Consider the following 27,592-nt stretch of genomic DNA (forward strand, 5'->3'; position numbering starts at 1 on the left):
CCAGACAGGAAACAGTCAGAGCCAGGTAACATCTCCCAACAAAGTATTCCCATCACCAAAGTCTGGCGAGCCCCCAGATGGCGTAGTGGACTAAGTGACTTGAAGGTTGGTTGCTGACCTGAAGGCTGCCAGGTTCGAATCCCACCTGGGGAGAGTGTGGATGAGCTCCCTCTATCAGCTCCAGCTCCATGCGGGGCCATGAGAGAAGCCTCCCACAAGGATGGTAAAAACATCAAAACATCCGGGCGTCCCCTGGGCAACGTCCTTGCAGACGGCTAATTCTCTCACTCCAGAAGCAACTCCGGTTGCTCCTGACACAAAAAAAAGAAAAAGAAAAAAAAACCCAAAGTCTGGCAAATCCCGTTTTCTGAGGGCCAGAGCCTTTTTTTTTTTTTTTTGGAAATGTGTGCACTCAAGCACTGCATATGGGTACTTCTTCATCTACACAGACAGCACAAGCACATAAAATATCGCAAAGAACAACACTCTGAAAACAAGGGAATTCCAGATAGGAAACAATCAGGGCCAGCTAACACCTCCCAACAAAAAATTCCCTTAGGAAGCAGCCAGGCTTTAAAGCTGCAAGGCCATTACATGCTAATCATTTTGGCCAATTGCAGCATTCATACTAGCCTCCAACAGACAAAAAAACAACTATCAGAAATACTGTATATCCACAAGCTTTAGGAAATAATATCCCCTGATGGCGCAGCGTGTTAAAGTGCTGAGCTACTGAACTTGTGGACCGAAAGGTCACAGGTTCAAATTGGAGGAGCGGAGTGAGCCCCTACTGTTACCCCAGCTTCTGCCAACCCAGAAGTTCGAAAACATGCAAATGTGAGTAGATGAATAGGTACTGCTCCGGCGAGAAGGTAACGGTGCTCCATGCAGTCATGCCACATGACCTTGAAGGAATCTACGGACAACTTTACTTACTTAGGCGATCCCTCGTAGTTCGAGGACAATTGTCTTCCATATTTCTTGGAAGACGCCTGTGCATGATTTTTTTTAATGTGTGGAGGTCGGTGCACGGCCGGTTAACACAGTTTTCACAGAGTGTGGTCCCTGCAGTGGTGTGATTAACACAACGAGAGTGGCTTCTCAGTCTGCTGCAGCCTTCTTCCGCCTTCACAGCCATTGTAACATGCACCATGTTATCCTCCGCCTGCTCCGCCGTTGATGTCTTAGGGTCTTCGGATTGTTCTTGGTCTGGATCCTCCCCTGTGACCACTCCTGGGAGTGCATGACTCCAGTGGTTGTGCCCGCAGGTTCACTGGAACATGCAAGCCCCCTCACCACGTCAAGGTGACAATCCATCGAGGGGGATGGACACCACCACCACTTCGGCTTAGAAATGTAGATAAGCACCAACCCCCACAATCAGACACGACTGGACTTAATGTCAGAGGAAAACCTTTACCCTTTACTTTAACTACCACCAATTCCTCAATACTTTATTTCCCATACCACCATATTTCGCCACAGCAACATGTGGCCGGACACAGCTAGTGTGATATAAAACAAAACCAATATGATAGTGTTGCTCTACTGGTGTTTCATATTCTATTGCATGACTTTCTGCACTGCAATGTGCATGTTCCTTTTCCCTCACCAATGCCAGTGATGAAAAACATATTTTCTGTTCAAGTTTGTTATTTCACAGGTTGCTGCTTTTTGATATTTACTAGTCCTTAGTTCCCATAATCTCTCCCTACTGGCCATGCTAACTAATGCTTAGAGGTGCAGGCTTGCCCATTCCACCATATTGTTTCAAGGCAATTTCTTGAGGAATCTATTCATATACTGATGGGGAAAAAAGAGGGACCTTTTTTCTTTCACAACTGACACACCTCTGTGTTGTCGAAGGCTTTAATGGCCGGGATCACAGGGTTGTTGTATGTCTTTCGGGCTGTGTGGCCATGTTCCAGAAGCATTCTCTCCTGACGTTTCGCCCACATCTATGGCAGGCATCCTCAGAGGTTGTGAGGTATGGAGAAAACTAAGCAAAGAGGTTAATATATATCTGTGGAAAGTCTAGGGTGAGAGAGGTCAGTGTGAATGTTGTGTAGTTAATCAATGCTAATTAAAGTGATTAACTACACAACATTCACACTGACCTCTCTCACCCTAGACTTTCCACAGATATATATTAACCTCTTTGCTTAGTTTTCTCCATACCTCACAACCTCTGAGGATGCCTGCCATAGATGTGGGCGAAACGTCAGGAGAGAATGCTTCTGGAACATGGCCACACAGCCCGAAAGACATACAACAACCCTGTGACACACCTCTTTTCTCTCACTTGCAATTTTTTCATCTTTGCTACCATTTCTCCCTATCCTCTGCCTCTATTCCTTTGCCTCTTTGTGATATTTCTGTTTTCTAGGAGACCCTTTTTAGCCCCAAGCTCCCTCCTTTCCTCTCGTATAGGAATGTGGGTTCTTCCCCCTTTCAACGTTTTGGCCTGCATTTCATCAGAAAGGAAAGCTACTTTTGTGGAACTTATCACACTGGTGGCACAGTGTGTTAAAGCGCTGAGCTGCTGAACTTGTGGACCAAAAGGTCCCAGGTTCAAATCCCTGGAGCTGAATGAGCACCCACTCTTAGCCCCAGCTCCTGCCAACCTAGCAGTTTGAAAACATGTAAATGTGAGTAGATCAATAGGTACTGCTCCAGCGGGAAGGTAACGGCGCTCCATGCAGTCATGACGGCCACATGATCTTGGAGGTGTCTACGGACAATGCTGGCTCTTCCGCTTAGAAATGGAGATGAGCACCAACCCCACGAGTCGGGTCACGACTGGACTTAACGTCAGGGGAAACCTTTACCTTTTATAATAGACAGGTTGGAGCAACACTGCCCTATATCTCAGGATATCACCCCAGATTATCGGCTTTGTATTGAATTATATGGCAGTGTAGACACAGATCCCTTCTACACTGCCATATAATCCAGATGATCAAAGCAGGTCAACATTATTTGCTTTGAACTGTATTATATGAATCCACACTGTCATATAATCCAGTTCAAATCAGATATTCTGGGATCAGATCCTGGGGTATATGGCAGTGTAGATCCAGTCAGTCAGCCCTACAGTATGAAGTGTTGTTTTTGACCTTTAAAGCCCTACATGATTTGGATCCAGGTTACCTACAGGATCGCCTTCTCCCATACAACCTGCTCTTTAGGACACTGGTTCTCTGGCGGATGTCGACTCCAATTTAAGACCCAACTGGAGACCTTTCTCTTCCATCAAGTCAACCCAGTCAACTCTGGATCACAAATTTTGAATTTACATTCTATTACCACTATAGGTTGGTTTTGTATCCTCTGTTTGGTGTATGTTTTTTAAATGATGTGGTTTTATCTATGTATTTATGGTCACATGTTTTGACTATTGTATCCTGCCTCAGGCCATTAGGAAAGGCAAATAACAAATAAAAATAATTATTATTACAGTAGAGTCTCACTTAACCAACATAAGCGGGCCGGCAGAACGTTGGATAAGCGAATATGTTGGATAATAAGACGGGATTAAGGAAAAGCCTATTAAACATCAAATTACGTTATGAGTTTACAAATTAAGCATCAAATACGCAGTAATGCTATGTAGTAATTACTGTATTTACAAATTTAGCACCAAAATATCACAATGAATTTAAAACATTGAATACAAAAATGCGTTGGATAATCCAGAACGTTGGATAAGTGAGACTCTACTGTATTACTATTAGTACAGGACATTGTAAAACCATTGCAGCACAAAGGTTTTATTTCCATCTACAAAAAAGTTTTCTTCCCAGCCACTATTTTAAAACGCGGTATGTTTTATTTTCACAGCACTACTTCCGTTTTGGGTTGATTTCCGCTGTTGTTATTTATATCCCAACTTTTCTCTCTTAAAAGAGACCTAAAGTGTTAATAAAGAGAATACAAATGTACAGTTTAAAACCAAAAGCATATAAACATCGAAACACAAGATGTTGAGTGAGAACCCACCTGTCCTTCTACACTGTCATTATAATCCAGAATCAGTACCCAGAAGAGTTGCCTATACAACACTACAGTTAACAAAGCACTGAAGTTCTCACTGCCTTCAGCGCATGCGCCCTCAAGCAATCTTGGTCCCCGCTGCGTTGTTTCCCCTCCAGCATTTTGTTCTGCGCGTGCGCAGTTGTCTCCCCCCTCCCCTTTTCAATATGTTCGTGTGTTCCTCGGCCTCAGCTTGCTTCATATGGGCGGTACCCGGATGTAGCCGTTCACGGTCTCCAGAGAAAGAGTGAGAGACCCCTAGAGGAGGGAGAAGGCGGGGAAATCCGCGCATGCGCCGTGGCCTCCTTCTCCTCTTCTTTCTTCCCTCTGGGGCTTGGACATCTCCTCGGCTGGTCACTGGGCCCTGAATCCAGGCGGGGCTGGAGGTGAGCGGGCCGGAGGTCAAAGGGGGAAGGAGGAGGGGGGAGAAGCAGTGGCTGAGGTGAGGGGCAGAGGAGCCCTCACAGCCACATTGTAGAGCAGGCCTGGGCAAGTTTGGGCCTTCCAAGTGTTTTGGACTTCAACTCCCATCATTCCTAACCGCCTCAGGCCCTTTCCTTTTCCCCCTCAGCCGCTTAAGCGGCTGAGGGGGAAAAGGAAGGGGCCTGAGGCGGTTAGGAATGATGGGAGTTGAAGTCCAAAACACTTGGAGGGCCCAAACTTGCCCAGGCCTGCTTTAAAGTCTCAAAAATAATTCTGTTTTAATTTTTATATTCATAGGTTTTTAGATTGTGTGGTTTTTTTAAGGCAGTGAGATGCTTCGGGTACCAGTAATGGAAGAAGAGAAAAACGGGTACAAACCATCATCATCAAGTCTCTCTATCCCTCTTTCTATATGTATCAGGTATGGGCAAACTTTGGCCCTCTGGGTGTTTTGAACTTAAACCCCCACAATTCCTAATAGTTGTGGGAGTTGAAATCCAAAACACCCACAGGGCCGAAGTTTGCCCATACCTGATATATATACAGGCAATCCCCAAGTTACAAAGGAGAAAGGTTCTGTAGGTTTATTCTTAAGCTGAATTTGTATTTAAGCCAGAGCAGGTACTTTTTTAAAGTGTAACTCCAGCGGGTTAAACCGCTGAGCTGCTGAACTTGCTGACTGAAAGGTTGGCGGTTCGAATCCGGGTAGCATGGTGAGCTCCTGCTGTTAGGCCCAGCTTCTGCCAATCTAGCAGTTCAAAAACATGCAAATGTGAGTAGATCAATACAGGAATGTAACGGTGCTCCATGCAGTCATGTCGGCCACATGACCTTGGAGATGTCTACGGACAACACCTGCTTTTTGACTTAGAAATGGAGATGAGCACCAACCGCCAGAGTTGGACACCACTAGACTTAATATCAGGGGGAACGCTTTACTTTTACCTTTATATGTGTGTGTGTATGTGTGTATATATATATATATATATTGTGTGTGTGTGTGTGTATATATATATATATACGCACACATATACATACAGTAGAGTCTCACTTATCCAACACTCGCTTATCCAACGTTCTGGATTATCCAACACATTTTTGTAGTCAATGTTTTTGATACATCATGATATTTTGGTGCTAAATTTGTAAATACATTAATTACTACATAGCATTACTGCGTATTGAACTACTTTTTCTGTCAAATTTGTTGTTAATCATGTTTTGGTGCTTAATTTGTAAAATCGTAACCTAATTTGATGTTTAATAGGCTTTTCCTTAATCCCTCCTTATTATCAACATATTCGTTTATCCAACGTTCTGCCGGCCCGCTTTTGTTGGATAAGTGAGACTCTACTGTATATGGGTTAACACCACTGGTGTTAGTTTTGCTGTCTGTGCCCCTGTTCAGAAGATTTCATCTCACTTTCTGTCCCTGTGAGAATTGGATTTTGAAAAAATTGGTTTGTTGTGGAAGCAAGGATTGGTAATAAAGCTTTAATGGAGACCCCTTTTCTCCATGATAACTCTTTCAAGAGTTCATTTCCCTTCCTTGAAGTAGATTTCTCTCATTTCCTGTTGTCTCACCCTGGTTCTTAACTATGAGTTGTTTGTAAGTTGGATGTTTGTAACTCGGGAACTGCATATATATATATATATATATATATATATATATATATATATACACACACACAGTATATATATATATGTATATATGTATATGTATACAGTCTCACTTATCCAACCTTTGCTTATCCAACATTCTGTATTATCCAACGCAGTCTGCCTCCCGCCCGGATCCACAGCTGTTTCTCTAGGCAGCAACCCGCAATGGGCCAACACGCCCAGCAACAACACAAGAGCAGCCACGCTCCCAAACAAGTGGCAGACTTGTTGTAAAACATGGTTTGGTGCTTAATTCGTAAATTCATAACGTAATTTGATGTTTAATAGGCTTTTCCATAATCCCTCCTTATTATCCAACAATTTCACCTATCCAACGTTCGTTCGGCCAACCTGTTTATGTTGGATAAATGAGACTCTACTGTATATGTATAGGCAAACACATAATATCTTATAATTCTGGAATTATTTTTTCCACACACCCCCCCCCACCCCAAATGTATACAGCCTTAACAGGATTGAAAGTTTTGATAGTACAGTATTGTTGAGAAATCGCAGGAGAAACTTTAAGTGAGGTTTACAACTCTGTGCTTCAAGAATGCAAGTACTTTTGGAATACCATTTGTGTGATTTGTATGATACACAAGAAGCAAATTAAACACACACAAAGGATGCACCTACACTGTAGAGTTAATGCAATTTGACACATTAACTGTTTTGGCTCAATGCTGTGGAATTTTACAAGATGTTTTGCATTCTCTGCCAGAGTGAAGGTGCCTTAGCAAACTACAACTCCCAGGATTCCATAGCATTGAGCTATGGTGATTAAAGTGGGTCAAAATTGCATTAATTCTACAGGGTAGATGCACTCAAACACACGCCTGCTGTTCTTCATTCCTCAAGGCTACATATCTAGAAAGAGTTGAATCAACAACTTGCGGGTAGTTGATGGATGAAAACATGGAAATGTCAGGACTAATCCCTGGTGTGGTTACACAAAGGTGAGGCAATAGGAGGAAACAATAGCCTGAGGCAGGTTTGTTGAGCCAAAGGGCATTAGACACAAAGATGAGTGTAAATCTCACATTTCTTGCTAGGAGTAGCAGAGATGTGCAGAAGGCCAATTGGGATCTAATAGTTGATCTCTGGGTGATTTTTCAGTACCTTCACATGGGTTTCTGATCCCTAGTTGTCTAATAAGAATACACATAAATACATAAGTCTTAGAATGTTCAAGAGAATGTGTTTTTGTGTGTGTGAGAGAACATGTAGCCTTGGTTCTGGAGGAAGACTATATTCAGAGCCACTCTGTATTTTAACTGTTAGTATAAGTACATGCCAGAGGTGACATTTTTCACCTGATTTTGGTTAATGGACCTCCAGATGCAGGGCCTTTTCAGTAGTGGCTCCCCGCCTATGGAACGCCCTCCCCATTGAAATCAGGCAGGCTCCCTCCCTCCTATCCTTCCGTAGGAAGGTAAAAACTTGGTTGTGGGGCCAGGCTTTCGAATAAGAATCAGCAGCATTAATTACTATTATGTATGCTGGAACTCAACTGACAGACCCAGTCTTTTAAACTTGTACACGCCTATCTATATTTTATAAATGCATTTTATGAATGTTTATGTAAGTTAATTTTTTAACTGATTTATAGTGTATTGTACTGTTTTTATATGTCTGTTTTATTGTAAGCCGCCCTGAGTCCCCTGTTGGGTGAGAAGGGCGAGATATAAATATTGTAATAAATAAATAAATAAATAAATAAATAAATAAATAAATAAATAAATAGTAAAATCTAAGAAAATCCACAAGACTGAGGTTTACCCCCTTCCCTATAGAAGACCTACAACTGGTAATAAGCAGACAGGACCAGGATGGGATTTAATTGAATAAGTGGGGGAAAATGAAATTGGCTTGAAGGTTTGCAGAGTGCTTTTTTCTGCAGAAAAGGACAAAACCTTTTTTTCCTGAGGCAAAATTTTTCTAATTCAATAAATGGGTTGGGAAGTATGTGGTCACAAAGGTTAGAACTAACAGGTTAACAAGTTACTTTCAGAGCAGCAAGAGTTCGGAAAATGGATGAATGCATAACAGTTCACAGTTACTCTGAAAAATAACTGTTAGAAGCATTTTAATATACTTTTCTCTAGATCCTTTGCTGTATTTTTATTGGTCTCAAAAGCCTTTCCTCTCACAGTGAGTTAGGAAAGCAATAAAAATGGAACAAGAAATACACTAGGCATGACTTGCTCTTTAACACTGTAATGAGTAACAGCAGATGGTAATAAGGAATTAAAACAATTTTTAAAATGTACTTTTCTGGTTCTGACTCATCTTCTAAATGTAGCTGAATTGCCATTGCTTTGGATCTAAGTCCTGAGAGAAAAGCAGGGCATCGACTATCTATCTGTGTATCTAAAATAACAGCATAGCACTAGTGATGCGGAATGATGGAAATTACATTCTGACAACATCTAAAGAGTGGCACATTCTGCATTCCTTCCCAAAACAGTCAAATCTGAGCTCTGCAGAAAACACAGCATTGCATGATTTCTCTGTTGAATTTTCTCTTTTGTTCAGGTGGCTATGTCAGCTGAAGCCACCGCAGACCAGGCCTCCTCCCTGGAGAATTGCGCACCCCTGGTCCCAACCCAGCAGCGACGGGATGGCGGCGGAGGGGTAGCTGGCGTGACCTTTGACCTCAAGCCCTTGAACCCTAGCAGCAAGTATGTCAAGCTGAACGTCGGAGGGTCCCTGCATTACACCACCGTGCAGACCCTCACCAAACAAGACACTATGCTCAAGGCAATGTTCAGCGGCCGGATGGAGGTGCTCACAGATAGTGAAGGTTTGTTTGTGAGCTTTCTCACCATCTGTCCCCCACTTACATGCAGGCAGGCAACCTTTCACCATTTTTGATGTTATGCTTGCCTTTTTCTGTACTGCATTAAGACTACTGTAGCATGTTTGAAAACTTTCTTTTAATAGTTTTTACCTCCACCACTGACTGGAGACCTGTAGGTCAACTGTGCTCTTCCACTCGGTTTGGACAGAAACATTTTTCTACCATACATGAGTTGGGTATACCTGGGTTTAACTGATACTGTACTTGGATCTGTTTTGCTTTTCTGCGTGTCTTCAAATTATTTCTAACCATAACAGCCTTAAGAAAATTTATTGTTGGACTTTCTTGACAGAATTTGTTCAGAGGATTTTTGCCTTTGCCTTCTCCAGATTCTGAGAGAGTGTGATTTGTCCAAGGTCATCCAGGGGATTTCCATAGCTGAGCAGGGATTTGAACTCTAGTCATCTCTGTTCAGCACCTAAACTACTACACTATGCTAGCTCTCACCTATCTATTTTCTTTTCTTAATGACTGCCAGCAATATCTGCATTTGTCTCCTTATCAGCATGCTAGCACCTTTTGCATTTCTGTTACCCTTCATATATCTGGTGCTAATAGTTTTAGTGGCAAAACTTGGCTTTACCTCTGTCAAAATGTTTTATCATATGGCACTATTTAATACTCTTCTGTGGTTTTGTAAGCTGAAAAAAATCATTATACTGTATAAGGAAAGAGCAGGTTTAATGTATCAAGAGAAAATATCCAGAAATAGATTGTCCTTGAAATAGCCTGAAACAAATCATTTCTGCTTTTTCAGGGTGGATCTTGATTGACCGAAGTGGGCGCCATTTTGGAACCATCCTGAACTACTTGAGAGATGGCTCAGTATCCCTTCCAGAGTCCCAGCGGGAGCTGGAAGAAGTGCTCTCTGAAGCCCGGTACTACCTGATACAGGGTTTGGTTGAGGACTGCCAGCTTGCCCTACAGGTAAGTGGCTCCCTGCTTAGAAACTAAAAAGTACATGTATTTTGAAACAAATGGAGGATTTTGCAGGGGAAGTGAGCAGTAAGGCCTCAGTTCTCTTGGCTTAACTGGGCCCAACTGTCTTCTAGCTCCACTGCTCCAGAATTGCTGTAACAATTCCATCTGGTTGTTTTTAATAATTAAGGATATGTTTGTATTTTTCTTTCTACCCTATCCTCCTTTTCTTTGATGTAGGGCATTGCTTATAATATTATGAACTGCTTTGAAGATGATGGTGAAAGGTGGAATATAAACAATTTTAGTCAGTAATGCAGGGTAGCTTTGAGGGCATTTAATAAAACTGATTGACTCTTATCTTTTTTCTACCCAGCAAAAGAGTGAAGCTTTTGACCCTCTCTGCCACATCCCCATGATAACATCACCCAAGGAGGAGCAGCAGATTATCTCAAGCTGTTCCAAGGTAAAAAGGAGTTGAAATAACGAGATCTTGTTATTGGTCAAGCCACTTTAGGCTATTCGGATGGTTGTTCTCTCTCTTGAGTAGAATCAGGGAAGAAATGCCAGCAGCATGGAAAACTGTTCCATATATCCTTATCCCTGTCATTATTAATATCCTTTTTTACTAACTTGTAGTACAGATTTCCCAATCTACTGTCTTCCAGGTGTATTGGGCCACCACTCCCATTGTTCTAGATCAGCATGATTATAGCCAGTTAATGCACACAGTCTTCGCTCTAAGACATGTGTATTTGTTCTCCTGTACACATAGCTGTCATTTTCTAAAAATAGCTGCATTGATTTTTGATATTTTGTAACCAGAGGCATATTGAAGCATTGCCTCACAGATGTTTTGTCGATAGGTAGACAAAAGTGCATGGTGGCTGTTCTGTCACACGCTGGGCCTGTTACTGATTGTCTACTATATACACTGTTTCCCCTAAAATAAGACATCCCCAGAAAATAAGACCTAGTAGAGGTTTTGCTGAATTGCTAAATTTAAGGCCTCCCCCGAAAGTAAGACCTAGCAAAGGTTTTGTTTGGAAGCATACCTGCCAAACAGAACACCAGAGCATGCAGAATCGGTAAATATATGTACCATAGAGTGTTGTACATAGAAATAATGGTAGTAATAAATTCTTGATAGGATTCACAGTTTATCTGGTTATGCTGGTTTGTGATGACAAGTACTGTACAGTATATAATAAATGTTCATTTTTTTTTGTTCAACAATAAATGTGAATTCTTCTTCATGGAAAAATAAGACATCCCCTGAAAATAAGACCTAGAGCATCTTTGGGAGCAAAAATTAATATAAGACACTGTCTTATTTCCGGGGAAACACGGTAGGACGTACACTTTATGCCCAGCGGGAAGCCAGGGTTCCTAAAGAAAGGTTGTTGAGGAATTTCCCTGAAAAGATGGCCTTTGAGTCTTTAAAGAAATAACAAAGTCTTTATTGACGAACAAATAATAAATCTTCAAGGAGTCTTGTCCCCAAGGGACAGGCGATTGGCTTTGAATAACTCTGAAAATCCTCTTATAACCTCTCCCAGGCTGTCTATTATCTGGGCCTAGCTGATCTGGGACCCACTACCAACTCCAAATGCGTCTGGGTGTTGAGTGGACCTACCAGCCAAGGCTTGCAGATGTTTCTGTGCTGTTGTTCTGTATCCCCGGACGGTCAATATCCCTGATGTTCTTGAAATATGAAGCTTTTTATGGGACGAGCTGGTCTACATCCTATAGATGAGCTTCCTAAGTGAGACTAACTTAAAAATGGCTCCTTCCCTCCCAGAGCCCTGAACAAGGGGCGGAACCAAACTTAATGGTGATTGACAGGCGGCCTGTCCTATGATTGCAAACTTTTGCAGAAAGAAAATAAAGCTGAAGTTTCTGGCACAGCTGTACCAGCACAGTGGCAGTTACTGGATATGCTAAGTTTCTGTACATTATTATCTTGGCACATGGTTTGATATTTACATGAAAATTATTTTTAAATACCTTCCATGTAATGCCCTGGAAGTCAGAATGTTTGTTACTATTCTGTGAGTTGACTGTGTATCAGCTGATGGCAAAGACAAACAGTTACATGTGACAACTAGTCTTGAAACAGCAGATCAAAAAAACAATCATCTTAGCTTTTTCGAAGGTTTCAATTGTATTTTTTGTTAACAAATTTCTTTCTTTTTTTAGCCTGTGGTGAAGTTACTGCATAATAGAAGTAATAACAAGTATTCATATACAAGGTAAAGTCCATCATGTTTTACTATTTATATTGAATGTAACTTGGCCTCATACCACACACATTTGCCCTGAGCAAATACTCCCACTCTTTTGCTAGGATTGTGAAGATGCCACACAACTTTTTCTCTTCCTTCCCTCCCTTTCCAGTAACTCTGATGACAACTTACTGAAGAATATTGAACTATTTGACAAATTAGCTTTGAGGTTTAATGGAAGGGTGCTCTTCATCAAAGATGTTCTTGGAGATGAGATTTGCTGCTGGTCCTTTTATGGTCAGGGCCGTAAGATCGCTGAAGTCTGCTGCACTTCCATTGTCTATGCTACAGAGAAGAAGCAGACCAAGGTAAATCGCAGGCAGTCTTCTGTATTCTAAATACAATTCTTCCATTTCCTGAGCTTTTTTAGCTGACTTCATATGTAACTGTAAGTGCAGGTTCAGAGAGATCTTGACTAACCATGAATACATGCCAGCACATTCAGTGGTTTTTTCTCACTTGACTCCTCCTGCAGTTGGATATACGAAAACTTTTTAGTGCATCATATGAATCTGGGATCATGATTTGTTGCTTTCTTTTTGCAAACCAGCTTACTCTTCTTTGTATCCTACATGGGACAAGATCCCATATTTGAGCAATTTATTAATTGATGTTTTTTTTCCAGTAACTATGCTAGCAAAGGTACTTAAGCTGAAATAATCAATTCTATACATGAGTACACACGCCACTTGGATGATGTGTTTTGCCAAATTTTGTCCCATGCCAAGAAATATGGCCAGTGTCCTTTTTGTTTGTCCTCTTGGGACTGTAAAAGAACAATCATGCAACCTATTTTTAATGAACTTACTATCATGATGATGATCAATAACAAAAGAGGCTGCGGTTCAGCAATGTGCCTTTATGTTTGAAGCTGACAGTAGCACCTTCAGTCAATAGGTGACAGATTTCCCACTGGATCAGTTTGAAGAGCATAATTAGAAAGAAAAATGTACAGGCCCTTTCCACTTCTTGAGCCTGCACCGAAAAAGTATATCTTTCCATCAAGGGAGATGATGATTATGATGATGATGATCCTTCTCCCCCTTAAGTTTGAGGAATTAAAAAGGAAATGAAAATAAATACTAGCACTTAGCTGGCTCTAAAGATGGTCATCCCATAAAAATTAAATTACTGCTACAAATTATTTTTTCTTACCACTACCACCCCCAATAGATCATGACAGGGCACAACAATGAATTACACATATAGTATCAATTAAAAAATCCATAGAAAACCAGTACAGTAGAGTCTCACTTATCCAACATAAACGGGCCGGCAGAACGTTGGATAAGCAAATATGTTGGATAATAAGGAGGGATTAAGGAAAAGCCTATTAAACATCAAATTAGACTATGATTTTACAAATGAAGCACCCAAACATCATGTTATACAAATTTGACAGAAAAAGTAGTTCAATACGAAATAATGCTATGTAGTAATTACTGTATTTACCAATTTAGCACCATTATTATTATTTATTGAAAACATCAACTACAAAAATGCGTTGGATAATCCAGAACGTTGGATAAGCGAGTGTTGGATAAGTGAGAATCTACTGTACTTTATAAAAATCTCTATTTTAAAACACTTGATTTAAAATTATTTGGATGGGCCTGTCATGAGACAGTGGTCTTTACTGCTGTTTTAAACTCAGAAAGTGTGTTCAATTGACTAATCTCCTCCAGCACGCTGGTAGCAGAGAATATGAATGTACAAAATAGATTATACAGGAGGCTAGAACGTTGCAAGATCCCCATTCCGGCCCTATGAAGTCTTTGGTATAGCAATTTGATAGTTTATGAGTCCAGTTAAATTTCTTATTTCTCCAGTCTACAATTTCATGCGGAGTACTTCTTAAATATGGGCTTATTTGATTTGAAGATCTAGTTTATATGCATTATCCAACAGAAGATTTAATATACCACCCTAATTCATAGGTTTCCGGGGAGATAAATTAATTTTTATCTTGCAAGTTGATTGCTATTATTTGCATTTCATATACAGTAGAATTGAGCCTGAGAATAGGACATTTATCTGTTTAGCTACTCAACAAAATTCCTGAAAAGATTCTCTTTAACCCCAACTTTCTCTGGTTTAGATCTATTTAGTCCTTTGTTTGCATTTTTATCTTCCAAGAAGTTCAGTGCAGGAATTTGATCAACACAGTTGGTTAAATTGAAAAATAGTTTCTACTGGATGTATATCCGTGTCAAGATTTGAACCTGGGATTCTGTGTTGAAGCTGTACTCTTTGCCCATACTGTCTCCATTCCTGTTGTTGGAGAGGATCATGAGAGTCAACGTAATGTTGTTTCCCATGTGCACAGGTAGAGTTCCCAGAAGCCCGGATCTTTGAGGAAACCCTGAACATCCTTATATATGAAACACCGCGAGTGCCGGACAGAGCCCTCCTGGAGGCAACTGGTGGGGTGGCCGGTGGAGGTGGGGGCCCCCTCCGTGCTGGTGATGACGAAGATGGACGAGAGCACCGTGTCCGACGCATCCATGTCCGTCGACACATCATGCACGATGAGCGCCCTCATGGCCACCAAACAGTTTTCAAAGACTGATTCGTCCTCATTCCTGGTACCCTCATTACTCCATCCATTCAGTGCCAAGCCTTTCCTCACAAGGTCTTCTTTTCAAACCCTCTCCTCTTTGGGAGTTTTTCTTCTTCCCTTTCTATTGTTCCTCGACTTCATAACCAACCCAAATCTGCTTTCTTACCTTTATTGTAACAGTTCATTACTTGGCCCACTCTCCATTTTACTGTCATGTCTTTTTCAGTTATTGATTTTTCTGTTAAATTTGAGTCTTAATGCTTTTGACTTTCCACTTGTTTTTCTTCTGAACCTTTCCCGGCCTCATAATCTTCTATAGTCCACTCCAAACTAGACTGTGGTCCTTTCTTCCTGTGACCCATAATATCTTTCTTTTAGAATGGAGACCTCTTGGCTCTTAACTTAGGATCCATGAAACAACTCCAATGTAAAAATAGCTGTGTTGGGGCAATGCATATCAAAGGTACCTACACTGCTTCTCTGCTAAATAATGTACAGTACCTTGACCTGTTACTGTTTTTTTTTTCCAGAAGCCAAGGGCAAGAAGTTGCTTAGGTTGGTATGTGTATATATGTCCACACACACAAACCCCACAGGTACATAGAAACTCTGTTCAGTGTCTGGTCTCTTTGATCTTCCGTCCTTCACCCTACAACGGGTTTTAGTCTGAATACACCACCCTTTCTTAAATTGTTTACCTGGTTCACCTGTATGAAGGGAAAAATCTGTATTTAGAATACTTAAAGTGTTCTGGTTAAAGCTGTGACTACATCCCTTTTAAAAGTTTACAACGGGCTAATTTGTAATGAAATAACTACAGTAGAATACATTGGATTATAAATCCATTACTACTTTAGAGCAGATTATTTTAAACTGGGTTTAGTCGCCTGTACGCCGAGATGAATAAATCTAGTTTGGAATAATTCAGAAGAAAATTGCATATTAGCCATCTCATTAGAACAGGTGGTAACCATCCCTGAAACCAGTTCATTTATTTGCCTGTTCTTCTCTTGTGAGGAAAGTTCTGGATCTGTTCATAGCTATTTTTCCCCTCTGAATCAAAAAACCCAGTTTAACACGGTCTCCTTAAGTATATGTCTTGCAATCCAAATCCATCTGAATCCCCCCATCAACTTAATGCATATACTATAACATTGCTTCAAAATACTCCAGGTGTTTTAAAACCCCGTTTAGTAGGCATCCATCCAAACAACATATTATAGTCAGAACTATTGCTGCCCTCTCCTGCACAATGTAGTGCAAGATTCAGGTATAGATTTTCGATTCCCTTATTTATCCTTATCTTTCAACAGAATATTATTCTCTCTGGTCCTCACCTTCAAATGCTTTCAGTCCCTTGTTTTACAGAGGGAAGGGTACGCAGTTCACACCACCTTATGCAAAGTGTAATATAGGGATTCCAACAGCTCTTTGAGCCCTTTCTTTGGTGTTGTTGGGATGGGGGAGAAGGAGGGAAGGTGAGCTTGTAATGAACCATTGCATTTATAAAAATTAATTACACGTAAATATATTTTTGCAAGGGAGAAGGTGTTATTTTTCCTCTCCCCTCTTTGTTGTTTTTTCTTTCTGTATATCCTCCCCTCCCTGGAGGAGGTAATCTTGCATTAATTATTGTAACTTTTTTTGTATTTGCATAATTTATTTTAAATTGTGGGTTTTTTTCTATTAAATTATTGTAATAAAGGTTCCTGCTTTAAAAAATGTTGTATTTTCTGATTTTTTTATATTAAAGAGAGGGAAGCATAGGGATACTTTCGGAAGGGGGGGGGGCTGAAGCCCCTCAAGCTCCCCCCCCCCAGCTACATGCCTGCCTCAGCCTAGCCTAATGCTATCTAGTTGCTTCTCATTGAGGACTGCAGACTTGAACCTGTGTGGTTGAATTCCAACACTTTCAACAGCTGATAGTAACTAGAGCAATTATACAAATAGGGGCCAAAAGACACCAAGACAGGTGATGTTTTAATAACTTTTCTGGGTGTGGGTGTGATAAAATGCATGAAGAGGGGGCAGCCAGGAAGACACAGCTCCATCATGTCTTTTGCAACAGCACTTGGGAGCCCCTCAATATAGATAATAAAATAATATATAGAAATAACCTTATAATGTAATAATACTATTTTATATATAATTAATAATGTAAAATAACATATATTACACTACTTACAACAGGGGTCCCCAAACTTTTTAAACAGGGGGCTAGTTCACGATCCTTCGGACTGTTGGAGGGCTGGACTATAGTTGGCTACTGAGCAATAATAATAATAATAACAACAACAATAAAAAGAGGGTTGGAAGAGACCCCTTGGGCCATTTAGTCCAACCCCCTTCTGCCTATGCAGAACCAAAAGCACAAGCAAAGCATCCCTGACAGATGGCCACCCAGCCGCAATGTTAATAATAATAATAATAAGGGTTGTAAGAGAAGAGACCCCTTGGATCATTTAGCCCAACCCCCTTCTGCCCTTGTGCCATGGGGGCCGGATAAATGGCTTTGATGGGCCGCATCCAGCCCCCGGGCCTTAGTTTGGGGACCCCTGACTTACAATATGGTACAATATATTATATAATACTAATAGTATAATATACTGGTAGTGTATTATATATATTGTATAATAATATAGTACAATATAATCTATAATAATATACTTGTATATTATATATTACGTATTAATAATATTGCAGGATGGTGGTATAGTATAATATAATAATATATAATACTAATATTGTGCTATGCTAATAATATAACATTGTTTTGGTTTTCCCCTGACATTAAGTCTAGTTGTGTCCAACTCTGGGGATTGGTGCTCATCTCCATTTCTACGCTGAAAAGCCAGCGTTGTCCATAGACACCTCCAAGGTCATGTGGCCGGCATGTCTACATAGAATGCCATTACCTTCCTGCCAAAGCAGTACCTATTGTTCTACTCACATCTGCATGTTTTCGAACTGCTAGGTTGGCAGAAGCTGGGGCTAACAGCGGGAGCTCATCCCACTTTCTAGATTTGAACTGCCAACCTTTTGGTCCGCAATCTATGGCAGGCATCCTCAGGGTTGTGAGGTCTGTTGGAAACTAGGCAAGGGAGGTTTATATATCTGTGGAATGTCCAGGGTGGGAGAAGGAACTCTTGTCTGCTTGAGGCAAGTGTGAATGTTGCAATTGGCCAGCTTGATTAGCATTGAATGGTTTTGCAGCTTCAAAGCCTGGCTACCTCTTGCCTGGGGGAGTCCTTTGTTGGGAGGTGTTAGCTGGCCCTGATTGTTTGTCCGGCAGGTGAAACGTCAGGAGAGAATGCTTCTAGAACAGTGGCCTTTGGTCCTCCAGAAATCCTGGCCAGCTTATAAGCTGTTAGTAACTGTGGGAGCTGAAGTCAAAAACACCTGGAGGCCCAAAGGTTGGGAACCACTGTTCTAGAACATAGCTATACACTCTGGAAAACTCACAGCAGTCCAGTGATTCCGGCCATGAAAGCCTTCGACAACACATTGTCCAGGCTCTGTGTTTTGAACTGGAGAGTCCTTGGTTATTTATCAGGAGATTCACAGGCAATGCGTTAAAGCGAAAGAGGGACAGAAGAGAAAGGGCTCCCAGATTCATCCAAAACACCTGGAGGGCCGAAGTTTGCCCATGCCTGGAATAGATTGATGCACAGAGACATACTTGAAACCTAAAGCCCGCCAGGCCTCGATTCCGTTGGGCCCAATGCAAGAGGCCTAGCTGGGCGTCGCCACACCACTTTTCCTGCCACATGATTCGGGGAATCCGGTCACATGACCCCGGGGGGGGAAAGGTTCTGGCTCACGTGGTGGCTTCCCTTCCCGGAAGCGGCGGCGCCTGGGCGGTCACATGACCCGAGGAGGCCAAAGGGGGAAACCGGTCACGTGGCGGGGGTTGGCTGGCTGGGTGAATGTGCCGGGCGGCGGGCTTGAGGGAAATCGCCCGGGCCTAAGGAAGAGGAAGGCGGGCAGGAAGGAAGGAAGGAGGGAAGGAAGGAAGGGGGAAAGCGTCTGGGCCTGCAGGGAGAAGCGCAGGGCCTTCTTTTTTCAGGGCGAGGTTCCTGGTTTGTTGCGGGGGAAACCGTTTGGGCGGCGGGTTTCGCTCTCTTTTGGGAAGGCCCCGATCGGAAAGCGCGAGGGGAAAAAAACAACCCGTCAGGAGGAAGGCTTAGGGCCTGTTTCCCAACTCTGAAGAGTAGCGTTGGCTGGAGAGGGGCCTCCTTAAGGAAGTAGAGAAAAAGGCGCTTTTGTGGGGCATTATTTTGGTAGGAAAAATACATTTTCTCTGTAGGGGATGGGAGCAAGGTACTGAGTAACGGGAAACGAGAAAGTAATAGGGAGTAGAAACAACTAAAAATAGAAGAAGAAGGAGAAATCACTTTTTAAAAAAATACTAAGCTGTTTGTCTTGAGATTATTTAGGAGCAGTTCTAGTTGCAAATACCACAGGCCCCATAGAATAAAAGCTTTTCTGAAGGAGTTGCCATTGAGGCCCGCTTCTGTCTGTCTTGATTGTTTTTCCGCCTGTAGCTTTTCAGGAACTAGGAAAGAGTTAATAGGAGGGTCGGAATACACCCATAGCTAGGTCTCGGGTCTCAAGGAAGGCCGTTTGCATCGTTGGGGGGTTTCCAACCAATCTATATCCCGGGGCATCCAGAGGCCATGCAGAAAGAGGAACTGGGCATGGATGAGAACCGCAACCCAGAAGAGGAGCTGCACCTCCTGGCAGCAAAGAAGGAGAAATGCCACAACCTCAGCAACCGCATCCGCACAGGTGAGTTATTATTATTATTAGGTTTAGTTATAATAACAATAATAATAATAAACTTTATTTCTAGATCACCCTCTCTCCCCAGAGGGACTCAGGGCGGTTTGCATACATATAAAACAGCAAACATTCAATGCCACAACTACATCACTTAATATCAAAAAATAAATAATAAGTAATAACAATAAAATGTTAAGTAACATATTAACAATAAATTTCAAAATAACAGTTAAACCAATAAGAACGTTATTGCACACAGCATATACCTAGACCAGGGGTCCCCAAACTAAGGCCCGGGGCCGGATGCGGCCCTCCAAGGTCATTTACCTGGCCCCTGCCTTCAGTTTTATAATACAACATTTTTATATCAGTTTTAATAATATAATATTGTATATACATATAATATTGATAGAAATATATAATGTAATACAATGTCATACTAATAATAATACCATATAATAATATTAATTATATATTATATATTACATGCAATATTACTAATAATATTACAATATATCAGTATAATTCAATATAGTAATATATAATGCTAATATTGTTCTATGCTAATAATATAATATATTGTATATAGATATAAATTGTAAGCCGCTCTGAGTTCCCTTCGGGGTGAGGACAGGATATAAATGTAGTAAATAATAAATAAATAAATAATTTTTTGACTTCGGCTTGCCCAAAATCTGAAATGACTTGAAGGCACACAACAACAATAATCTTAATTAACTTGACTATCTTGTTGGCCAGAAGCAGGTCCACACTTCCCATTGAAATCCTGATCGGTTTAAGTTGGTTAAAATTGTTTTATTTTTAAATATTTTATTTTTCTTTTGTTGTTGTTGTTGTTGTTGTTTTTGCACTACAAATAAGACATATGCAGTGTGCATAGGAATTTGTTCATTTTTTTTCTTCAAATGATCATTCGGCCCCTCAACAGTCTGAAGGATTGTGGACCGGCCCTCTGCTTTAAAAGTTTGAGGACCCCTGACCTAGACCAATTAAAATGACCCAACTACAGAGGGTGTCTGGCATTAATTCAACATGTTATACCACACTTTTTTCTCCACAGAGGAGGCTCCTTTGGAATCTCCATAGGAGTATTTTGTTTCTCTCCACAATATTCCCACAAAGCCCAGTGTTTTTTAGGGCCTGCTTTGGAGCCTGGAAAATCTCAGCCATAATAATAATAATAATACAATTATTTTTATCATGTCAGAAGCAACTTTATTACATACTGCAAGTCCCTTCTGGTGTGAGAGAATTGGCTGTCTACAAAGACATTACCTGAGGATGCCCAGATGTGTTACCATCCTGCTGGGAGGCTTTTCTCATGCCCCAAATATAATAGTAATATATAATTATAATAATAATAATAATAATAATAATAATACTTTATTTATATTCTGCCCTATCTCCCCAGGGGGACTCAGGGTGGATTCCAACATACAAAAAGGCAAACATTCCGTACCTTAATGAAACAAGCACATACTGACAAAATAATCCAGAATTAACGCCACATGTAAATGTAAAATTAGAACCTAACATCAATAAATTAAACAAAACGTAAGCAAACAAAATTATATAACGACATAAAAATTATATAATGACATGAAACTGCCATCACAGCCACTTGGAGTTTGTACTTTTCTTTAAAAAGGTTATCAACTTTGTTCTATTGCCAAATTAAGACTGTTAGGAATCATGGGAGTTGAAGTCCAAAACACCCAAAGTTTGCCTATGCCTGGCTAATCCATTATCCCTTTAGTCTCAATAATCTCTGAACTACTGGATTCAGAGTGCCTTCTTACTTCATCTTTTCTTGCCTCAACTGTGTAATTTCTGCCATGTTTGTGGGCACGAAATCTCATCTTTCGCCTCCAGTGGAGTTCCCCACAGTACCCCCTCTCCTCATATTGGGAAAATCATCTAAACTAACAGCTGTATTTCAGAGGAAAGAGCTGGCAAAACCACATCAGAGTATTCTTTCACTTTAAAAAAACCCTGTGAAATTTACAGGACCATCAAAAGTTGACTGGCAACATACACAAGCAGCCTGAAGGCACATGTACATATACCCGCCCCCTTCATATTGGGAAAATATTGAAACTACCAGCTATATTTCAGAAGAAAGTTTCTCTCTACCACTAGAGTGCATTCCTGCTTCATTTTTTCTTGCCTCGACCATATAGAATCATAGAGTTGGAAGAGACCACAAGGGCCATCCAGCCCAGCCCAATTCTTCCATGCAGGAAAATGTGTAGTTTCTGCCAAACCTGTGGACATGAAATCTCATCTGCTATCAGCAATACTTCAGAGGAAGGAACTGGCAAAACCACCTCTGAGTATTCCTTGCCCAGGAAAACCTTGTGAAATTCACAGGATCTTCATAAGCCAACAGGCAACTTGAAGGCACATGCATGCACATACCAGTTACCACATCTTTACAGACTATTGAGAGTCATGTCCACCCGCTGATAATTCTCAATGCACCAGTCTACACTAGCACTGGTTTCCTGTTCCCACCAGGATACCCCCTGTTCAGTTGCCCATTTAGTGGCTCCTTTTTTTTTGCAACAGAAATCTAAATGCAAGCTGTCCTTTTTGATCTGTAAATGCTGTAAATAAAACCTTCTTTCTGTCATGCAGGGAGTGGAGCAGAGCTGGGCTACAGGCCAAGCCAGGTCTCCAGAGAAGGTGTGTTATACTGAATTGGGGCTTTCCTATTCTTCTGTCATGGTGTCTGTGTGTTTTTCTGTCTCAGAAGGGCTTCATCTCACTGCAGGATGAGATAACGTTCACCCTCAGAACACCCAATTCCACACTATAATCCCTAGCCACTCAGTCTTGTTTATTGAAAAAGTATGAAAGAAAATGTGATTGTTTGCAACTCTTTTTATTTACTAGATACCAACTTTTCTATTTATCGTACTTGTGGAAGGGTATAGCATTTATTTAATAGTGCAATTAAGCTTATAAATTAAAAGAACTGAAGATTTTAGAACTTCATATTCTCAGACTAGCAAAGTATGGAAGAACCCCATAGTTCAGAATTTCTAGGATTTTTTAAGCAAATGCAACAATCCCAAAGAAATGAGATTTAAGTCTTGGGTTTGACTTCCTTACATTTTGGCATTTGTCTCCAGCATTTCTGTTTTTCCTTTTTTACCTCTTTTTAGAAAAGCATAAAAATGAAGAGGCAGGTAGTTTGAAGCTAAAGCAGCATTCCATTTAACAACTACTTGGTAGCCAAGGGCAACCAGAAGTTTCGTGTGAAAAATGAGTGGGCTGGCGAAAGAATGACACATATATCCAGTCTTTCTCCACTAGCCTACTTGGTTTCTGTTGTGGCTGTGAAGGAGGGAGACTTATACTTCCTTCACCAGCCTGTTGGCAGAAAGCCTTTTTTTTTATAGTTGCTTACCGAGGTACTAGTTGCTTGTCTTTCAGAGCTGGCCATAGAACAACAGGCGCCTCACCTCGTTTGTGTAAACAAAGTCCCAAGCAGTTAATAAAGAGGGGGGAAGTCAGCTTATAACTTCTTTTGACTTATTCAAAAGCCCAGCTAAATAAAAAAGCAAAGAGGTTAAAACAGTTTCAAGAGTGGTATTTCAGATTTTTGCTTTTCCTAAACTGTATCAGTATATAGAAGGGCCATTCCTGTGCTTGCCTCCAATCCCTTCTCTGTACATTTAAATGATTGTTTTGGAGGTTAATAAGCTTGTTATACTAAGGGATTTCTTTTTTTAAAAAACCTCTGTAGATTGGAAAGATGAGCGACACCTTGGGTTTTCCTGCCCATAACACATGTCTGGAGCCTGATGCTCTTGTAAAATATGAACCTCTGCTTCTTCCTTTTATAAGGCCAGTGAGCTCCAAACTGGAGAAAAGGATTCAGCATTCAGCAGAAAAGCAGCAAACATACTTTGAATTTTTAAGGGTTCAGATGACTTGGCACCCTGCATTCTTACCAGATTTAAAATACTAGTTCAATAGGGTGCCCTATTTTATTTTAGTTACACATGGGAATTGATAAGTCATAACTCATACATATGGGAAGTGACAGAGTAGTGGTAGGACTGGTGTGTCAGGGGCCAGTATAATTTTTTTGCCCATTAGTTACAGTTGTTTTTCTTTCTTTCTTGCAACTCACCAGTTCCTCAGGAGCTGGCACCACACTGAGCAGCACTAATGCAGTAGTAAAAAATGGTTCTGGACACAGTTATGACAAGTTGAAAAAGTAACTACAGTAGAGTCTCACTTATCCAAGCCTCGCTTATCCAAGCCTCTGGATAATCCAAACTATTTTTGCAGTCAATGTTTTCAATATATCGTGATATTTTGGTGCTAAATTCGTAAATACAGTAATTACTACATAGCATTACTGCGTATTGAACTACTTTTTCTGTCAAATTTGTTGTATAACATGAAGTTTTGGTGCTTAATTTGTAAAACCATAACCTAATTTGATGTTCAATAGGCTTTTCCTTAATCCCTCCTTATTATCCAAGTTATTCGCTTATCCAAGCTCCTGCTGGCCCGTTTAGCTTGGATAGGTGAGACTCTACTGTAAATAAAATCTGGGCCCCTGCCTTTATACCAGAAATGAGAGGAGGCATTATTTTAAGAGATATGCCAGGATGCCTGTGACTCAGTATTCTCCTAATTGTGTGACTAATGCAAACCTTGCTCTCACTGTTGCTGTCCTTCCTCTTCAGGGTCATGGGAGTCAAATGGTTATACCACCCCCGCTGAGATAGCAGATGAGCCCAGTGTTCCCCTGAGCCCTTCTAACAGCCTTAACATCCGCAACCTCCAGTTGTCTGAACGGGACCCTCCAGTTCCTCACCACCCGCGCCGCTACCCTCCCCACTTCTACCACAGCCGGCCCTTCCATGCTGCCTACCGCAAGACCTACCGAGGGAGTCCCTCAGACCGCAAAGAATGGGGGCCCAGCACCAATGGCCATCACCACTGTGCTCCGGAGGGTCTTTCCAATGGGCGATGGCAGCATCGGCGCCGGGGCTACTCTGACCCACCTTCCCCATCCTCCTCTCCGGAGTCAGAGCGAGGCGGCACCGTCAAAGCAAGTGAGAAACCTGCTGTGGCAACTAATGCCACTGGCACAACCACTGAAGAGTCTGGAAAGGAAACATGGTCACTCTTCAGGCCTCTTCCCGCTTTCCCGGTCGATAGCAGCAGCGCCCGGATCATCCCCAAGATCTCGTATGCCAGCAAGCTGAAAGAGAACTTGGATCAGCCAGGGAAAGCCTGCCATGTTCCTGCCTCAGCCGTCCGCACCACGAATAGCCTCCCCAACTGTGTCTTGGCGCCACCCCCAAGTAACTCCCCACCTACTGACAACAGTCGGCGACAACATCTGGGAGCCATCTTCCAAAATGAATGGGGCCTCTCCTTTATCAACGAGCCAGGGGCCGGGCATGGAGGGGGTGGCGGGACAGCATCAGATAAGGAGGAAGAGGAAGCAGATCCTGGAGCATGCTGGGAAAAAATGGAAGCTGGTGACTGGCAAGCTGCAAGAAATTATCATTTGGAAGGTAAGATGATGGAAGAGACCTAGGACTGTGTGAGGGAAGTGTGGCCACTGAGCTATGTATTCAGGCTTGGGAGCTGTGTGAATATATTATGTCTGTTTTGATTGAATATATTATGTCTGTTTTGAAGGGGATGATGTGAAAGATCAGGGATGCTTATGGTGATGGTGAAAATGTTTCAGGATGCCTTTTGAATTGTATGGAAGGGGAGGCAACTGGGATAGTACAAGATGTCTAGCGAGGAAGTAAAGGGCAGGTAGGGCAACTAGGGTTTAGATAAAATATAATTTATCTTCAAACTCTGTGCTTTGTTTTTCCTGAAATGTGCATTTGGTCACCACAGTTTCTTGATTCAGTTAATATTGAAAGCATTCTTAGTGAGTAGTGAGCTGCTTGACTATGTCCGAGGATGTAGGGACACTGATTGTTATTTAGTAATACGGCAAGTCAGTGTATAACTTCTAATTTTCCTTTTTTCTCTTTCCTAATATAGAATGGAGTCATATATGGGAACTACACAATCAAGGTAAGTCATGGAATGAACTCCCTGTACAATTCTCGATCAATCAAACTTAGACCTGTAAGATCAGTGATACAGGTAGTGTAGTACTTCCTGGTCCAGCTGACTTGATATTTTGTGCCCAGCTATCTGTATCTTCACTGCAGAACTCAAGGTTGGCTATGTGATTTCCAAACTGTGATTTAGGTGATTACATACATTAAAAGTAGTCTTATGGATTTCTGGAGAATACAGTTGTACGAGTTGGAGGGATGTAAGAGATGGAGTGGTATTTGGAGATCTTTGAAGGGGGACATTATTCCAAGAGTCAATGTGTACTTTATCTTATTTTTTATCAGAAACAATAGCTGGGACCCTTTGCAATTACCGTAATAGCTGGATTAATAGCCACAACAATTAATAGCTGGATTAATAGCCACAACAATTAATAGCTGGATTAATAGCTACAACAAATACAAACTGATCTTTACTTTAGAAACATAATTTTCTTAATGCATTGGTCAGTTCCTTGTCATATAGCCATTGACACATGCACATAAATACCCCGATGAAGCACACTATTTTATAAAGGAAATTTTATCTAAAAGTTGAGACAGGGTGAATTCATATTTTAACATCCTTTGACTTTTTGAAAACAAGACTTTAGTTGTGCTTGAGCACATAGTTCCTAATTTTCAAGCCTTAATTGCTGCATGATGCTGACTAATCTAGAGCCTAACCCTCCAGTGAAAGGATCACATTGTGCTTTGCAAAATATTTTCAGTCAGAGAACATAAATCTGGACACCTCATATGTCAGTGACACCTAAGACCCATTAGTCAGCACCATCCAAAGACCAACAGAGCAGGGCATGCCTTCTGCAGTAGCAGCTATTGAATCTGGATAAGGTGTACAGATGCTATTACAAGGCTGGCTGGTTTTCTGGAGTATGGGGAGATGTAGAAACTATACTGAATGAGATTGGGACACATGGGGAGAGGTGCTGGAGACAACCACTGATTCTGGGTGTGGGTTTGCCCTCGATAGTTCAGCCCATTTATAGGATAACTGTGTTCTTGTGAAGACTTGTCAGAGGTCTATTATTTCACTAACTTAATACATTAGACTAGGGCTAGCAAACACATTTGCACTGAGGGCCACATCAGCCTTACGGTTGCCTTCAAAGGGCCATTGATGGAGAATCTGGATACAGAGGGCCAACTATCATATTTCTACATAGCGTTTGGTACACTTTAGTTTTTATCCATTTTGGGTCCCCAGATGTTATTGAATTCAATTCAAATCCCACTCTCCTGACTAAAAGAATAAACTGCAGTCTTCTGGATGTTACTGCATCACAACTCCATCAGCTCTAGTCATGATGTCTAATGACTGAGGAATATAGGAAGACAGTATCTAGAAGGCCACATAAAATGACATGATGGACTAGACTGAATTTGATACATGTGCATTAGAATAATGAGGCCTGAAGAAACCCTGGGATCTGTTTTGCCATGAAACATCTCTACTGAGTATGTGTGTTCATTTCAACATCACCACCTGTTTTTCTTTTCCCCTCTAGCTCCTAGCAGAGTGATGGTCTACACGGATACCTTGGACGGAAAAGGTTAACTCCAAGGAAGCCCAGGGGAAACACCGCTAAGATATGAGGGGGAACATGGGGAGAGGCCAAGCGCCTGCCCCTATTCCCCTTGAAGACCGGAGAAGCCCAGGCATCTTGAAAGGGGAAGCTATGCCACCTGCCTACCTCCCTCCCTCCGCTGTTATAAGCCCAAATTGCCCCGAGTGGGGCTCATGTCTCATCCCCTCCCCTTTCCCACTGATTCAATGCTCTGGTTTTTAATTTCTTCACATGGTTTTTAATTTCTCTGGATTCCCCTGAAAATAAAGGCAAAAAAAGAATTTATTTAAATTCACATCTTTGGCATGGCCAGTGTCTGATTCTTGTCCAGCAGAACACAGAGATGAATAGCCAACTTTGTT

General features: G+C 41.4%; 2 protein-coding genes across 3 annotated transcripts; both read left to right on the forward strand.

Annotated features, from left to right (window-relative positions):
- Positions 1-4,274: 4,274 nt before the first annotated feature.
- On the forward strand, positions 4,275-16,465 carry kctd13 (potassium channel tetramerization domain containing 13). Its single transcript, XM_062957509.1, has 7 exons — positions 4,275-4,418; positions 8,656-8,923; positions 9,738-9,907; positions 10,275-10,364; positions 12,098-12,150; positions 12,296-12,491; positions 14,510-16,465. The coding sequence occupies exons 2-7, from the start codon at positions 8,662-8,664 to the stop codon at positions 14,750-14,752; spliced, it is 1,014 nt and encodes a 337-aa protein (XP_062813579.1). The 5' UTR covers positions 4,275-4,418; positions 8,656-8,661; the 3' UTR covers positions 14,753-16,465.
- Positions 16,466-18,598: 2,133 nt separating this feature from the next.
- Positions 18,599-27,525, forward strand: LOC100562769 (nuclear FMR1 interacting protein 2). Of its 2 annotated transcripts, XM_008117130.2 has the most exons (5): positions 18,599-19,531; positions 22,184-22,231; positions 24,253-25,092; positions 25,583-25,615; positions 27,171-27,525. In XM_008117130.2, exons 1-5 carry the CDS (start codon positions 19,420-19,422, stop codon positions 27,218-27,220), a joined length of 1,083 nt encoding a protein of 360 aa, XP_008115337.1. In that variant the 5' UTR covers positions 18,599-19,419; the 3' UTR covers positions 27,221-27,525. The 2 variants fall into 2 exon arrangements, with proteins under 2 accessions (XP_008115337.1, XP_003225029.2); XM_003224981.3 differs by lacking the exon at positions 22,184-22,231.
- The last annotated feature ends 67 nt before the right edge of the window (positions 27,526-27,592 follow it).

This window comes from Anolis carolinensis, chromosome 6, assembly GCF_035594765.1.
Source record: "Anolis carolinensis isolate JA03-04 chromosome 6, rAnoCar3.1.pri, whole genome shotgun sequence".
In the NCBI taxonomy this organism is placed as follows: Eukaryota; Metazoa; Chordata; class Lepidosauria; order Squamata; family Dactyloidae; genus Anolis; species Anolis carolinensis.

Bases quoted from the DNA above. Each gene is read 5' to 3' on its own strand.
- kctd13 (XM_062957509.1), top strand. From the start codon at position 8,662: ATGTCAGCTGAAGCCACCGCAGACCAGGCCTCCTCCCTGGAGAATTGC. The intron at 10,365-12,097 runs GTAAAAAGGAGT...TTCTTTTTTTAG, and splicing joins TTATCTCAAGCTGTTCCAAG to CCTGTGGTGAAGTTACTGCA. The intron at 12,492-14,509 runs GTAAATCGCAGG...CCATGTGCACAG, and splicing joins CAGAGAAGAAGCAGACCAAG to GTAGAGTTCCCAGAAGCCCG.
- LOC100562769 (XM_008117130.2), top strand. From the start codon at position 19,420: ATGCAGAAAGAGGAACTGGGCATGGATGAGAACCGCAACCCAGAAGAG. The intron at 22,232-24,252 runs GTGTGTTATACT...CTTCCTCTTCAG, and splicing joins AAGCCAGGTCTCCAGAGAAG to GGTCATGGGAGTCAAATGGT. The intron at 25,093-25,582 runs GTAAGATGATGG...TTCCTAATATAG, and splicing joins AAGAAATTATCATTTGGAAG to AATGGAGTCATATATGGGAA.